The sequence below is a fragment of the Papio anubis genome, chromosome 1, assembly GCF_008728515.1.
Source record: "Papio anubis isolate 15944 chromosome 1, Panubis1.0, whole genome shotgun sequence".
NCBI lineage: Eukaryota > Metazoa > Chordata > Mammalia > Primates > Cercopithecidae > Papio > Papio anubis.
In genome coordinates, this window is record NC_044976.1 from 7485852 (window position 1) to 7503537 (window position 17686).

Below are 17686 nucleotides of genomic sequence, written 5' to 3' on the forward strand. Positions count from 1 at the left end.
TTCTGGAACCAACCAGCAGGGAAAAAGACACACAACAGAAATGGAAATGGAAGACGTCATGGGTGTGAGTGATTGTGAAAGGTGGGGGGATCCAAGAATTTAAAATCCTAGTGGGCTAAAACAATTGCTGGATCAAATGGCCCCAGGAAGGTGGAAAGTTAAGAGGTAGAAGAGTGGGCAGATCATCACTAGGCTGCATTCCTGAATCTGATCATTAATTGCTCATAAAAATACCTTCAAAGATTGACCTTTCAACATGTTTTTGCTCATTACTAAGCATGATTTTTAAACAGTCACCTAAAGAACATTTCTGCTTCCTTTGGAACAGTTTTTGAACACACTTTTGTTCAGTGCTTCTTACGTAGATATTTCTGCTATAACACAATGTATGTTACTGGGAAGACCACATATTCAGCAAAAATGTTCACTGAAAATAAAAGGACTTACATAAAATACAGGGTAAAAAGCAGACTACTCAAACCCCATGCAACTCTGAAATCAGATGGCTATTTTGTTAAAAATCAATACTTAAGAAATAAGAAACTCAGGCAGGTACCCAAGAGCGGCTGCATGCTGCCATAGGTGATATTGAAAATACATGAAAACAACAGATGCTGGCTTGAAGGCACCAAAACAATGCAGTAATCTGGGGGTTTTTGTGAAGGTGAGCACAGCAGGCAGGGCAACCTGCCAGAGAGCATCATGTTAGCGTGTGCCTCTCTGGGGAGAGAACCCCAGCGGACAGGTGCTCATTTTTCATTTCATTTTCAATAGAAATGAGAAAGCTCCTGCTGGTGCAACAGCCAAACTGAAAGTTTAAATTCTCACCTATTTTTTTCCTTTCCTGCTAAAATACAATCCCGCATTATACCATTAAAGTATATGTTATAATTCTATTCCCTCTGGTCACACTCCTCTTGCCTAGCAAAAGTTGCACATGAACCAGCATAAACTGCACATTTTATTGACATCACTCTCCTATTTACTTACCTATCACACACAAAGCAACACAAACTATTGCTAAATAGCCATATGCAATAACGAGGTCTCATGGCCAGCCCACATTTATTTCCCCCACCAAACTAATTCCCAATCTCATTGTGGGGAATAACTTTAGCCCCACCATGTGCAGGCTTGGGAAAGCAATCAATCCAGGTTTCTGTCTTTTTTTATACAAGACATGTACATGCAATTCAAGGTAGACATACTATATTTACTCTTCTGGCACTGTGAATCTTGAGCTGAGTGACAGCAAGGGCAGGAAGATGGTGAAGGGCCCCTATTCCAGTTACAGCATCTGGCTGGAACAGTCAGTAGTTCCCACCAACCAAGTATCTGAACACTCTCATTTCAAGTAGGTCTCGGAGACTTTTTTCCAGCTTCCCAACCATTATGCAGGAAGCCTGTAATAATGTGAGTCACTCTAACAACAAATTGCCTTTTGTGTTATGTGATCAATGTATACTACCTTGCATTCAAAAAACTTTTCATGCATACAACATGCTTGCTTTTTATTAGATCATAGAAAATGTGTATTTCTCTTTCAGTTACTAAGGGTTCAAAATCCGGTAATCACCATTAGCCTACATATTCTTGAACAATTTACCTCTCACCTTCTCAGCTTACTTCCAATAGTTTCCTTATGGACGATGTTGCCTAGGCTAGCCTCAAACTCCTGGGCTCAAGTGATCCTGCCATCTCAGTCTCCTGAGTAGGTGGGACTACAGATGCTCGCCACTGTGCCCTACTAGACATACAATTTTTGGAAACAGGAGAGCTACAAATAATTTCAGGAGGAAAAGGAAAAAAGAGAAAAAGAGCAAAGTAATTATATCACTTGCATTTTCGAAGACATCGGTCTATCTCTTCTTTTTCCTTCAACACAGGTGTATTTGTTTTTTGTATTCTCTTCAGGATTTTATGCAAATGTCCATTCATTCTTGGCTTTAACCAATTCTCACAGGCCCATACCATTTTATAAACCAGCTGTGTGACCTTGGCCTCCATGTCTTTGTTTCCTCATCTGTATAGCGGGGAAACAATGTCTAGGTTGCATAGGAATTTTCTAAGGACCAGAAACTACATGCTCAAAGCAAACCCAGTAGATATAAGGTGCTTTAAAACTGGTTGTCATCTATGTCGTAGCTCCCTTAGTATTTACAGCCAAGTTCACAGTGCCCTTTGAAATCAGGCACTTTAGAAGATCCAAATTATTCCCAATCGTTTGGCCAGAATGTAATTCTGCAGCCACCTCTGTTCTTCTTGGACTGCATGCACTGTATTTAACATCAAAATCTCAAGCCATAAAGTCACGTATTTTTTCTCTTTAATTTTTGATCTGCCTAATTTCTAGTCTGCCACAAGTAAGTGACAAGCATGCTGGGTACTAATCCTCTCAGACTCAAGGCAATGGACTCATTTTCTAGCTATGTATTAGCTTGGAAAAGACTGGGAAGCACTAATGAGTGATCAGTGACTCTCGAACCTAAACATGTGTTTAAATCACCTGGGCATCTTATTATATAAAACATGGATTCTGATTCAGCAGATTGGGGGCGGAATCTGAGATTGTGCATTTCTAACCAACTCCTGTGGGATGCCAATCTGTGGCCAATGCTTGGAGCAGAGAACAACTACAGTATAGGTTTCATGATACTTAATGATCCTTTCCCTATAAAATCAAAAAAGGTATGATTAATTTGTCTAAAATATCACTTCTTATTTCTCTAATTAGAATAACTTTAGTATTTTCTCTTTCCTCTATCCCCACAAAGTAGTAAGTTTTTATGTGCTAAAGAACTGTCTTTCACATACGTGGAATTTGAATAACTTCCTAATATACACGAAAAGGTAATCACCTAAAAGATGAAATAAAATTTCTACAGAAACAGAAGTAATTAAAAGTTTATGTAATCCACAACTAAAAGTTCACTATAATGTGACTGAAAATAAGAACTACATTTTCCCTACTGTTCCAAAGACACACCACTAAGAGAACTGAAGATGTCACTCAAATGTGAATCACTTAAACCTGAGTCTGCCTAACAACAAAGCTCTTCCTGCCTGTTACAGGATGAGTTTGTCCTTCCCAAAATTCATATGTTGAAGTCTTTACTCCCAATAGCTCAGAATGTGACCTTATTAAAGAACAGGTAAGGCCAGACACAGTGGCTCATGACCGTAATCTCAACATTTTGAGATGCTGAGGCAAGATGATGGCTTGAGGCCAGGAGTTCAAGACCAGCCTAGACAACAAAACAAGATCCCTTCTCTAAAAAAAATTTAGAAACTAGCTGAGTACAGTGGCGTACACCTGTAGTTCCAGCTACTTGAGAGGCTGAGGCAGGAAGATCACTTGAGCCCAGGAGTTCAAAGCTACAGTAAGCCGTGTTCATGTCACTGCGCTGCAGCCTAGACAACAGAGTGAGACCCTTCCCCTGCCACTCAAAAAAAAACAAAAACAAAAAAAAAACACAGGGTCATCATTGCCAATGCAACTAAAATAAGGACATATGAAGATATAATTACACTGTAGGTGTGATTCGTTAAGATGAAGTAAGGTGAGCCCTAATCCAATATAACTGGCATCCTTATAAAAAGGAAAAATGTGGATAGACACAGAGATATGTACACAAAGAGAATGCTATGAAACATCACCACTACGCTGCCACAAAGTAGCAAACTGCTGTAAGCAAGGACAGAGGCTTGAAACAGAACCTTCCCTGGTGCCTTCAGAGGTAACATGAGGCCGGGTGCAGTGGCTCATGCCTGAAATCCCAGCACTTTGGGAGGCCAAGGTGGGCGGACAGCGTGAGCCAAGGAGTTCAAGGGTTGCCTGGGCAACATGGCAAATCTTGTCTCTACAAAATATACAATTAGCCAGGCATGGTGATGCATGCCTATAGTCCCCGCTACTCAGAAGGCTGAGGCAGGAGACTGAGGCTGCAGTGAGCAATGATCATGCCATAACACACCAGCCTGGGCAACCCTGTCTTAAAAAGAAAAGAAAAAGAGGTAACACGATCCTGCCAACACCTTGCTCTTGGATGTGTGGCCTCCAGAACTGTGAGACAACCTACCTCTGCTGTTTCAGCCACTCCATTTGTTATACCGTGCCACAGCATCCCTAACAAACTAACACACAGCCTCATTGTGTTTCCTCCCAAATAAGACTAACGTTGATTAAATAACATTAAAGATGATTGCGCAGACAGGCAGTAAGGTCACAGAGGGTCTGGAGTGCCAGGTTCTGGGAACGAACCTGCTGGTGAACAGGGAATACACTGAAAAGCTTTAAGCAGATTAATAATAGGTCTAATAAGTGCAAGTGATTTTGTCACAGGTCTGAGAACAACATTAAGCTCTGCCTAAAGATGCCTTTATGCTATGTTACACAAAAATATTCTTGCCATTATCAAAAAAACTTCTACCCCACCACAAAACACGAATGTCTCAAGAAGACACCTTCATTTGCATGTCACATCTATTAATACCTAAACTTCTTCTAAATATTAAGAGATGTAGATAAAAAGTTACAGATCAAATGAGCTTATACATACATACATATATATATATATATCCTGGAACACCAAATGTCAGATCTTGGTTTTATTTTGGGAAGGCAATATTTGTCTGAGTAATAAATTGCCTTAAAGCAGCTTTCCATGATTCAGGGAACTAAGGATGTGACACCACTTTCAGCCACCACAGACCAACCCCTCAGTGAAGAAGCAGTAGCTAAATGTTAGGACCACTTGTTAAAATGCTGGGGACTCCCTCCCCACTTTAAACAGTAACTTGATTCAATGGAAATTTTCCATTTAGAAAATAGTTTCATGTTATCTTTACTTTTTCTTTTAAGGCAAACTTTTTACTGAAGTATAATACATACACAGAGAAGCGCAAAATGCAATAAATTTTCAAAGAACAAATAAGTGTAACCAGTACCATAAAACATAACATGACCAGAACTTGGGGGGTCCCCTTAATGTTCTGTACCCAGTACCCATAGGGCAATCTCTCTTCTGACTTCAAACACCAAAGATTAGTTGTGGCTGTTTTAAAATTTTCTATAAAAGGAATTATACCATATTATGCTCTTCTGTGTCCACTCAACATTATGTTTGAAATCATTTATTTGTTTTTGCGATGAAGTCTCACTCTGTAACCCAGGCTGGAGTGCAGTGGTGCAATCACTGCTCACTGCAGCTTCGACCTTCAGTGCTTAAGGGATCCTCCCACTGCAGCCTCCCAAGTAGCTGGGACTACAGGAGTACACCACCAAGCCCGGCTAATTTTTGTATTTTGAGTAGAGACGAGGTTTCGCCATGTTGCCCAAGCTGGTCTCCAACTCCTGGGCTCAATCCACCTACCTACCTCCACCTCCCAAAGTTCTAGGATTACAGATGTGAGCCACTGCACCTGACCCATAATCATTTACTTTAAATAGATTTTAGAAATATGTATATTCCATTTTTATTCAAACTAGATCCTCAGGTTTCACTTTGCCTAGTTTGAATTTTTTCCAGCTTAAATTCCACTTGCATCAAAAGAAAATAACACTTAAGTGATCAAAGTAAACAATTCTTGTTTCCAGGACATTTTTCCTCAAAATTGGCAAATAAAAGGGTCAAATATTTTGTAACATAAGATTTCACAAACCACAAACTTATCTACATAAATACATATTTTGCACTTTGTTCATGAAAGTAGAAGGAACACATATTCTAGGACTATATCTAGGGTAAATTGGACAATCAAAATTATCAGTTAATATGACAAAATATTAAAAAATGGAGAACCAGCTTAATACACACTTTTGAAAAAAAAAACATTTCATTATCCAAATAGCAAGCAACACCAATATGCCAAAATAAAAAAAATCTCACAATAATATGAATTTAATTTTTTAACCAGTTCTACCTGCACCAGAAATAAAGGAATCAAATTTCCTAGAACCTAAGAGAAAACAGTAGAAAGAAATTAACATGCCACCTACAGCAAACTCCAGAAATCAATATCCTATGCTAAAGAAGCCCAGAAGGGAAATCTGGCTGCACACAGCTGTGTAATAAATCAATTTGTTACCGTGACAGCCATCTCAAAACAGGAGTAATGGTTGACAGACAACAAAGAAGTTAGATCTGACTCAAGGACAATATACAATAGAGCCCTACAAGGTTTTTGTTTTGGTTTTATTTTTAACAGGCCTGTTAAATCATTCATTGGGAAGTAATACAAAACAGACTTCCAGAAGCCTTACTCTAATTTTAACATCATCAATGAGTCAATACATTTTTTTAATGTTTCTAGAAATTTCTTTATTCAACGAATATTACGGAATACAGGCTGGGCACGGTGGCTCTCGCCTGTAATCCCGGCAATCTGGGAGACCGAGGTGGGCAGATCACTTGGGGTCAGGAGTTCAAGACCACCCTGGCCAACATGGTGAAACCCCGACTCTACTAAAAACACAAAAATTACCTGGGCCTAGTGCCACACGCCTGTAATCCCAGCTACTTGGGAAGATGAGGCAGGAGAATCACTTGAACCTAGGAGGCAGAAGTTGCAGTGAGCTGAGATGGCACCACTGCACACCAGCCTGGGTGACAGAGCAAGACTCCATCTCAAAAAAAAAAAAAAAAAGAAAAAAATGTATATATATTATGGAATACACACTATGTGTACACTATTGTCAGTAGACGGCAGGAATTCAATGATGAGTGGGAAAAAATAAGAACTGCTGTTTTTTTGGAGGAGGAAGACTTATTAATCCTAACAAATAAAAAATTATTATTGTTGTAAGTGCTAGAAGACAAGACACAAAAAAGGCTATAATAGTATTTATTAAGGAAATTTGTTTGACTAACCTGGGAGAGGAAAGGCAATGACACTGGGGTGGGAGAGCTGAAGAAAAGACAAGAATTAAGTGCGTTACTGAGAGGAGAAGAGCAAGTGCAAAGGCCCTGAGGCAGGAGAGAACATGGGCAGAGTCAGTAACAAAATCCATTATGCTGAGCTCCTAAGGACAAAATTAAGGTAATCAAAGAGTTTAGAAGCAAAAGTGAAAAAGACCTGGTTGTGACAATGCATGAGATTAAACCTTGGTGACAGATTCTAAATAATACTCAATTTCTCCATAAGATCTCAGGCTTCTAAACACTAAACAATTTAAATATAGCTTGGGACAAAAAAGCATGATTATATGAAAGCCTACTTTTATCCTCAAAGTATCCCTGCTACGTTCATTCTTAGTGACATTTCAAGAAGTCCCTATAGTTTATACTTACTCTGAGTAGTAAAACCAATTCAGAGATGTAGAAAGCAAAAAATAACATATTCAAAAAATCTTAATCTGTGCTTTATATCCCATAGAAACAAGTGAGTATTAAAGATCTATTCAGTTGGAAGCGGTGGTTCAAGCTTGTAATCCCAGCACTTTGGGAGGCCAAGGTGGGTGGATCACCTGAGGTCAGGAGTTCGAGACAAGCCCGGCCAACGTGGTAAAATCCTGTCTCTACTAAAAATACAAAAATTAGGCCAGGAGCGGTAGCTCACACCTGTAATCCCACCACTTTGGGAGGCTGGGGTGGGCGGATCACAAGGTCAAGAGATCGAGACCATCCTAGCCAACATGGTGAAACCCTGTCTCTACTAAAAACACAAAAATTAGCTAGGTGTGGTAGCACGCACCTGTAGTCCCAGCTACTTAGGAGGCTGAGGCAAGAGAATCCCTTGAACCTGGGAGGCGGAGGTTGCAGTGAGTCAACATCACGCCACTGACCTCCATCCTGGCGACAGAGTGAGACTCCATCTCTAAATAAATAAATAAATAAATAAATAAATAAATAAATATTAGCTGGGTGTGGTGCCATGTGCCTGTAATACCAGCTACTCAGGAGGCTGAGGCAGGAGAATTGCTTGAACTCAGGAGGCGGAGGTTGCAGTGAGTTGAGATCTCACAACTGCATTCAAGCCTGGGCAACAGAGTAAGACTATGCCTCCAAAAAAAAAAAAAAAAATCTACCATTTAAAAACTAGTAATTAGACCAGATACAGTGGCTCATACCTGTAACCCCAAGACTTTGGGAGACAGGAGGATTACTTGAGGCCAGGAGTTCAAGACCAGCCTGAGTAACATAGCAAGACACCATCTCTACAAAAAAAATTTTTTAATAGGCCAGGTGTATGCATACCTGTAGTCCTAGCTACTCAGAAGGCTGAGGCAGGAGAATCAATTGAGCCCAGGAGTTCAAGGATGTGGTGAACTACGATCACACCACTCACCTCCAGTCTGGGCGACAGTGAGACTCTGTCTCTCTTTTTTTTTTTTTTAAAGCTAGTAATCCACTGAAGATATCCTATACAACATTCTCCACAGATCCTAAGCTTTTAAGATACAACTAAGCACACAGGATCTCTGCAAGTGGGTGAGAATAATGGTTTTCATCACTAACAAAGGATGTTTTTTTTTTTTTTTTGAGGCTGGTCTTGCTCTGTCGCCAAACTGGAGTGCAGTGGCTGGATCTCAGCGTTCACTGCAAGCTCCACCGCAGGTTCAATACCATCCTGCCTCAGCCTCCCAGTGCTGGGACTACAGCGCCACCTCGCCCGGCTAGTTGTTTGTATTTTTTAGTAGAGATGGGGAATTTCTGGTCAGGATGGTCTCGATCTCCTGACCTCGTGATCCGCCATCTCGGCCTCCCAAAGTGCTGGGATTACAGGCTTGAGCCACCGCGCCCGGCCCAAAGGATGTTATTGTAGTAGTTTATACCAAGAAAGGAAAAGACCAGGTGCAGTGGCTTTATGCCTATAATACCAGCACTTTGGGAGGCCAAGGCAGGAGGATCACTTGAGCCTGGAGGTCGAGGCTGCAGTGAGCCGTGATCATACCACTGACAACCTGGATGACAGAGCAACACCCTGTTGTCCAAAAAAAAAAAAAAATCAGGAAACAAAACAAAGACAAGAGAAAACTCAACCCCCATCTGGGAATCTAATCACAGTACTCTACTTTTTTTTTTTTTTTCTTCAAGAGACAGAGTCTTGCTCTGTCACCCAGGCTGTAATATAATGGCATGTAATTCACTGCAGCCTTAAACCCCTGGCCTCAAGTGATCCTCCCACCTCAGACTCTCAAAAGTGCTGGGATTACAGGTGTGAGCCACCTTGCCTGGCCCAGCACCCTACTTCTGATTCTTCAGTTTAAGAAACCTTAAAGAACAGACAATATTTAACGAATACCCATTTAGAGAAAAAGCTGTTTGGAGAAGGCAGCCAAGTCAGTTAGCTTCAAATCCATTACCAAAAAGAAAAGAAACCACTGAGAAGGTCAAAGACAGTCTCCTTACCAAATAGTCAAACATCCACTGGACCCGGCAGGATGCAAAGGCACAGCCCCCACTCAAGCAAAAGGGTGCCTCAGGTGAAGTTGTTTTGCTCTGGGTGCCATGGAAATCTTCCAAACCACGTGTGGCCTTTATAGATCCTTCATAACACACTCAGCTTTCAGAGAGAGCATACCTTTTTCACATTTTACAGAGGTTTTCAGATTCACTGAAACACTATCAGCCTCCATAAATACATAGCTCTTGCTCAAGCACTTTAAGAACCATTCTGTAAATAAGTCCTTAGCAATCTCCCTACACATATTCTTCCAGACTCAAGAAGGGAGATGTATTAGTCCGTTCTCACGCTGCTATAAAGAACTGCCTCAGACTGGGTTATTTATAAAGGACAGAGGTTTAATTGACTCACAGTTCCACAGGGCTGGGGAGGCCTTAGGAAGCTTACAATTATGGTGGAAAGGGAAACAAACACATCCTTCTCACATGACCACAAGAGAGAGAAGTGCTGAGCAAAGGTGGAAAGGCCCCTTATAAAACCATCAGATCCCGTGAGAACACACTCACTATCACAACAACATGATGGGTAAACTGCCCCTATGATTCAATTATCCCCACCTGGTCCTGACCTTGACATGTGGGGATTACTACAATTCAAGGTGACATTTGGTGTGGACACAGAGCCAAACCATATCAGGAGGACTTCCTATAATCATAGTTCACCACAACCAGCTAATTTGTAAAAATTTCACTACAGTCATAGAGCACTGCAGCCTTGACCTCCTGTGCTCAAGAGATCCTCCCACTTCAGTCTCACAAGTAGCTGAGACTACAAGTACATGCCACTGTGCCCAGATCCAAGACTGTTTTTGGTTGATTTGTATTTTTAGGAAGATACTCAGCAGAAACATGGTGCCACAGTCCCATAAATGGGAAAAATAGCAGGTATTTTTCATGTTAAAGAGGTTTCCTAAACTGTGGGGCTTCTAAGAGTCACTAATTCTGACTCTCTCACACTGTACAGGCAGCATTTTCCACACATATTTGACTACTATTTTTGGTGAAATGTCCCCACTGACACCAGAGTAACATTCCATATATTGTAAATGTTGAGAAAGGTTATTTAGCATTCAATACTGCACAAAGCAGCCTGCCTTTTGACAATGATCCAAACTTCATTACCACAATTAAATTGTTATCAAGAGAAAGGATAATAAATAAATCTTTCCTCATATTGAAGTTATCATAATGTAATCTATATCTAACAGGGTTAACCCATTCTGCTTCTTTCCCATGATTTAGGTGTGTGTATGCCCTAAACAAGCAATCTGTGGTAACTCTGAGAGATTCTTCAGTCACTAAGAAATTCTTATTGCCTAATAGCTGAGTCTAAATCAAATATAAATGCAGACAGTACTGTAACCCCCACACACATCATTTAATCCTTACAGCAGATTTCTAACTGCTCTAAAACCTCCACTCTGATAAATTTATATCACACAAACACCGTCTCAGTTAATCTTCAACCAAGAAATTGTAGTTGTGAATACAAATTTGTCTGTATTAAGTTCTAACACTGACTTTTTTTTTTTTTTTTTTGGTGGGGTGGGGGGAGAGGGCGGCTGGAGACAGGGTTTTGCTCTGCTGCACAGGCTGGAGTGCTATGATGTGAACGGGGCTTACTGCAGCCTTGCCCTCCTGAGCTCAAGAGATTCTCCTACCTCAGCCTCCTGAGTAGCTGGGACTACAGGCTCATCACACTCCCAGCTAATATTTTGCTGTTTTGCAGAGATAACAGTCTCACTATGTTGTCCAGGCTGGTCTCCACATTGCTCAAGCAATCCTCCTGTCTCAGCATCTCAAAGTGCTGGGATTACAGTCCTGAGCCACCGCGCTCAGCCCCACTGACATCTTTTGAAATTTAAAAAACTCCTATGTGGGAGAATGAAAATCTGGAACTTGATGTGAAGTTCAGAACAGTAACAGCATTCCTCAGTAAAATGATTGTTCCAGATTATGGACATAACACAGTGAAGTATTTTAATCTCTTTCTCAGAAAAACATAAAAATGGGCAGCTTTAATCTGCTAATTACATCTCATACGAAATTCATGTCACTCTTCAACAGTAAAAGCAACTCAAACAAAATGATTTCACCTAGGTTTTACTGGCTTCTGTAAGAAAAGTATCTTCTTTTTTTTGAGACAGGGTCTTACTATGTCACCCAGGCTAGCATGCAGTGATGCAATCATGGCTCACTATAGCCTTGACCTCCCATACTCAAGCGATCCTCCTGCCTCAGCCTCCTGAGTAGCTGGGACTACAAGTGTGTGCCACCACGCCCAGCTAATTTGTAAGAATTTTTTTTAGAGATGGGGTCTCACTGTGTTGCCCAGGCTGGTCTTGAAGTCCTGGGCTCAAGCAATCCTTCTGTCTCGGCCTCCCAAAGTGGTGGGATTACACTGTGCCCAGCCTAAAAAAGGTGTTTTAATACACACAATACATCAAATGAAAAGGAAAGGCTTTGCGAGTATTCAGTAGGTTTTGACTCACTTGTTTCCCTGATCTCATCTAAAAGTTGAGTCTTTTTTTGAACAACGCTATAAGCCAACAATACACTGGCATGACCATAATACATTTTCTGGAAAACCACGCAGGTAAGATGACTTCTTCTATTATCGTTGATTAGAGAGCCTGAAGCTCAAATTTTGGGAAAAGGAAGTTAGAAGGAGCAATAAACCTCTGATCTTCAGGCTTTTTTTTTTTTTTTTTTTTGGAGACAGAGACTCGCTCTGTCGCCCAGGCTGGAGTGCAGTGGCACGATCTTGGCTCACTGCAACCTCTGCCTCCTGAGTTCAAGCAATTCTCCTGTCTCAGCCTCCCAAGTAGCTGGGGTTAGAGGTGCACACCACTGAGCCCAGCTAATTTTTGTATTTTTAGTAGACACAGGGTTTCATCATGTTGGTCAGGCTGGTCTCGAACTCCTGACCTCGGGTCATCCACCCGCCTCAGTCTCCCAACATGCTAGAATTGCAGGCGTGAGCCACCACGCCCAGCTTTCTAAAGGCCATTTTTAAAAAGTACCTCTCTAGAGTCTGGTCGATCCTGTCCCAAGGTAAAATTTCCTGTTTCCAAGAATCTTAAGGTTTACTTGGCTCCACCAAGCAGTCAATTCTGCAGGGTCACCACAGTCTAATTTATGATTGAAGATTAAAAAGCAAGGATGAATTCAAAAGACAAAAAAATACTAAGCAGATGGTCAAGTTAGAGAACAAGCAGCATAGGAAAATAAGGAAAGAACTCATGAATGCATAAACCAGGACACAAGACCAAATTAAGGCAGACACAAGCAAGAAGTGGGTAAACCTAACTGACCAAAAGTGGGTCACATGTTTACCAAATTAAGTTTCCTACTCTTCTGGATTCCAAGCCTTCCTTAAAGTGTACAAAGCGTATTTATTTCACCATAATGCTAAGATCACTCCCCCACTGCAAACACTGGCAAGACCAGAACGTAGCACTCCTTACCTCCTGGTCTGTAGACAACATCATCTTCAGTGATGTAGGATGTTATCTCGCCGGTATCTGTCCTTTCATAACGGGACTTTTTTTTCGGTGGTTTCTTCTTGTTCTTCTTCGTGGACTCCTCTGCGGTGGCACTATTGTTGTCATTGTCCTCGTCTTCACTGTGATCACTCTCAGCGTAATTCTTGGCTCCTCCTTCCAAGGTACAGCTCCGGCGTGGCCTTGAATTCTCACTCTCTCTTGCTTTGTCTCTTTTCTCTCTCTCTCGGTCCCGGTCTCGGTCCCGGTCCTTCTCTTTCTCTTTGTCTTTGTCTTTGTCCGCTGTCATGATTCGCCACGTGCCTTCTTCTGTCCTCTCACGGCTAGGCCTCCGTGAAAGGTAGACAGTAAGCCTGGGCTTCAGTCTTCTGAATTTCTCACTCAATTCCAGGGAAAATCCAACCACTCCAACAACCCCAACGTTTCAAAAATGCTAGGAGAGAAAAAAGAATGGTTTTATTTTAATGTTTTTTCATATTTCTTTCCTAAAATAATGTTTTGTTAAATGAATCTCTTACTCATGCTTTACACCTAAAAACTTCACACAAGCCACAGGAGAAAAATTAAGATAAGTGTTAAAATTTTAAATATGCAGTTTTCGGTCTCAGCAAATGGTTTGCGGTTTTCTACCACGCCAATAATAAAAACCGTCTGAATGCATCAGAGTAAACTATACTTCCTCTACCTTACATGTTTTCTCCTTCTGAAAGAAAAAGCAAAGCGATACCCTGGTAGACAACATATGATGGGTATTATCATACAAAAGGAGCTTCATAACCCATAATATTAATTTAAAGAGAAAAGAATCTGTAGTAAAAGTTATTTCCAGGCCAGGCACTGTGGCTCATGCCTGTAATCCCAGCACTTTGGGATGCCAAGCCAGAAGGACTGCTTGAAGTCAGGAATTCAAGACCAACCTTGGCAACAAAGTAAGATCCCATCTCCACCATAAAATAAAATATTTCCACCTGAAAAAAAGAGTACTAGTTTGTAGCGCTGTCAAAAACGTCTCAGGATCTCTCATAGGACACTATATTCTAAACATATTTTCTGGCTACTTCTACAAACTCCCAGAACTTCCTTCAAGAATAAAAATAATATTTAACTCAAATGAAAGTGAGAGCTTCAAAGCAAGATTTTTCCACCTTCAGCTACATTTTACACATCTTATCATCCTACTGTTCTCAGTTATGTTCCAAGGAAAATGATCTCTCTAAAGATGTATTACTGGCCGGGCGTGGTGACTCACACCCGTAATCCCAGCACTTTGGGAGGCCAAGGCAGGGGGATCACATGAGGTCAGAAGTTCAAGACCAGCCTGGCCAACGTGGTGAAACCCCGTCTCCACCAAACACAAAACAAGTAGCTGCGCATGGTGGCACATGCCTATAGTCCCAACTACTTGGGAGGCTGAGGTAGGAGAATCACTTGAACCTAGGAGGGAGAGGTTGTAGTGAGCCAAGACCACGCCACTGCACTCCAGTCTGACAGACAGACTCTGTCTCAAAAAAGAAAGGAGAGGGAGAGAGAGAGAGAGAGAGAGAGAGAGAGAGAGAGAAAATGTATTATCTCTGCCTTAACAAAACATAACAGCTTCCGGAAACAACCTTCCATCTTTAGGGACTATTAAGTGGTTTTTACAGTCTTCCAAATTTCTACTATAAATGCTATTCCTAATAAAGTCCTCCCCAAAAAGAAACCCAAGAAGAAAAATCCGAGATTTTTAAGAGTCTGCAATGGGAAAAGTGAATCCCAAACTCCAACCCAACACAGTTCTTACAGATATTTTATAGCAGGAAAATTTTTTTTCTTTATAAGTCAGTTTTAGAATAGACCTAACAATAAATTTATAAATAAATAATTTATCTTTTGTGTTTTTCTTATGATCTTCCCCAATACCCTATCTCAGTTATTCAACAAATCTTCACTAAACCCTATGTGCCAGCCGTTAGAACTAAAACCACAATGGAGGAGAAAACTCATGGTCCTTGTTCTCAATGTTCAAATGCAACAAAAAGAAGCAAATGATAAATCTAAGAAGTTTCTGTTTCTCATGCACCTACAGCAAGAAAGGAAACAGTCCATACAAACAAACAAAAGATTGGTCCTCTTAACAACAACCATAAACAAATCAGTTTGCAGTTACATGTTTCAGATGCAGAAAACATTCTCTTTGGTCAGCCGGGCATGGTGGCTCATGCCTGTAATCCCAGCACTCTGGGATGCTGAAGCGGGCGGATCACAAGGTCAGGAAATCGAGACCATCCTGGCTAACACGGTGAAACCCCTTCTCTACTAAAAATACAAAAAATTAGCCGGGCATGGCGGTGGGCACCTGTAGTCCCAGCTACTAGGGAGGCTGAGGCAGGAGAATCGCTTGAACCCAGGCAGCAGAGGTTGCAATGAGCCGAGATTGCACCACTGGACTCCAGTCTGGGCGACAGAGAGAGACTTCATCTCAAAAAAAAAAAAAAAAAAGAGAAAAAGAAAAGAAAAAAGAAAATTCTCTTTGGTCATGCTAAAACCATAACAATTACCATATATTCTCTGCAGAGCTCTTAGGTCAAATCTCACACGGGAAAAGACCTCCTCATAAGCCTCTCAAAATATCCTTAGACATTCAGCAAAATAGAAAGTATTAACAGTCTTTGGGAGACAGGTGATAAAGGAGCAATCATGCATCAGAAGTTACATTAGAAGAAGGAACGCATGTAGCACAAAACTAGATTACTTCCTTCTTATGTAAGAAACATGCTTTCAAATAGGATTTCTATTTTCTAAACATATTTCAAGAAAAGGAAAAATTATTACTGCCTACAACATTTTGCCCAGATGAACCATCTGCTAAATGGATATTCATAAACCCCCAAGTCCTGGTAGGCTACTAGTGCTAGCAACTGAAAATACAGAGACGTACTACTTTCTCGACAAGTCTTAAGTTTAGAGCACGAACGAGCCAATCACGAAAGAAAGAAAACTATCAGGCCGGGGGCGGTGGCTCATGCCTGTCATCCCAGAACTTTGGGAGGCCGAGGCGGGCAGACCACCTGAGGTCAGGAGTTCAAAGCCAGCCTGGCCAACATGGCAAAACTCTGTCTCTACTAAAAATACAAAAATTAACCGGGTGCGGTGGTGCGCGCCTGTAATCCCAGCTACTTGGGAGGCTGAGGCAGGAGAATCGTTTGAACCCAGGAAGTGGAGGTTGCAATGAACCGAGATCGCGCCGTCGCATTCCAGCCTGGGAGACAGAGCGAGACTTCGTCTCAAAGCAAAAATCAAACAACAAAAAAAACTATGAGCTAACACTGTTAGCTGTTAAAAAGTCCCTCTTTGACCCTGAAAACCCATCAATGTCTATTGGGAGTCCAAAAAGAATGAAAAGCTTGGGCGGAAAACCCCTCTACTGCAATTGCAGTTTCGGACAGAAACACTTCTGATGACTTTAAGAAAAAAAAATCATTCTCCCTGGGGTTAACAAGATAACTGCTCCAGAAAACTGTGTAGAAAACATTTTTTCAGTACTCAGAGAGAAAAAATAGTAAGTCCAAATTGTACATTCAACACTACTCACTACAAAATCATACACTGTTTCTATTTACAAAGAAAATAGAGTTGTTTCTGCCAAAAGTGAGCAAGAAAGTTAAAAATTCAAGAAACAATAAAGATGTCTATAAAATGAAATCCAGTATATGTGTATATTTATAAAATAAATGTTGAGTTATCTGAAAGTTGGATCTATTTACATATTACATTATCTGTATGTTATATTATTAATATATTAAATTATATGAATACCATATCATTTATATATTGATATATTTATATAACCAACTTTCAGGTAAGTATGAACAATAAGCAAAAGTCAATCCAATTACCATTTATATTTGGCTCTAAAATACAGCTCAATGGGAATATATTTTTTCCTCTGCGTTTAACATACAAATCATAATTCTTCTGAGCCTTAGTGTACCGTGATCAACACATACCAATGATGTGACAGCTAAAGAAAGGGACCCAGAGAGGAACCAGATGGCACTGAGAAGGAGAGCTGTCACTTCGATTTGCTAGAAATGATCTACAAAGTAGACAACAGAACAACAGCATCTTTATTATAGCAACATGAGGTTTATAGAGCAAGTTCCTCATTTGATTCTTTCAACTCATGAAGTGAACTGGACAGAAGTTGTCATCCTCACTTTACAGTCTCCAGAACGCAGCCAGTGGGCATGAAGTAGGATGCCAGCGCAGCTGTCTCAAAGCTCAACCCTATCTGGCCTGCACAGGAACTCCTGCTGCCTGTGCTGCCAGGGTCTCCAGCTCTTCACAGGCACCAACTTCTCCTACACTCATCCATGCTGATGATTCACATAGACAGATTTAAGAAACATACTCACTCTGCCCTCAAAGCTATTTTTCTCCAGTCAGAAAGCCAAAAACATTGAAAATATCTGTGCCAATCACTACCCAACCCAGTGAAACAGGAAACACATTATAACATACTTTAAACAAGAAAAGGAGGAAAATCTAATCTAGAACACATTTCAGATTTACAACAAGCTTCAGCTACTCAGTGAACAAATGTCACTGAATGCCTATTATGTGCTACTTATTGCTCCAGGTGTTGGTAACCAGCAGAAAACTCAACACAAAACCCCTGCCCTTATCCTGAGCTTATGTGCTCAGCAGTGGAGAGAGACCATCAACAAAAGGCACCATACCTAATGAGAAGATCTTACGTGGGAAATCTAAGGGGGACAGACAGCGTGGCAGGACTGCAAT

At 40.9% G+C, this 17686-nt stretch overlaps 1 protein-coding gene across 7 annotated transcripts in view; it reads right to left on the reverse strand.

Annotated features, from left to right (window-relative positions):
- The window catches only part of RERE (arginine-glutamic acid dipeptide repeats), a 465254-nt gene that overhangs the window by 285682 nt on the left and 161886 nt on the right, over window positions 1-17686 (reverse strand). For all 7 annotated transcript variants that reach the window (XM_017956872.3, XM_017956875.3, XM_017956864.3 and 4 more), the window contains one exon: window positions 12872-13340. In XM_017956872.3, coding sequence (XP_017812361.1) covers window positions 12872-13196 — 325 coding nt within the window. In that variant the 5' untranslated portion in view covers window positions 13197-13340. Of the gene's footprint in view, window positions 1-12871; window positions 13341-17686 lie in introns of those variants that run through there.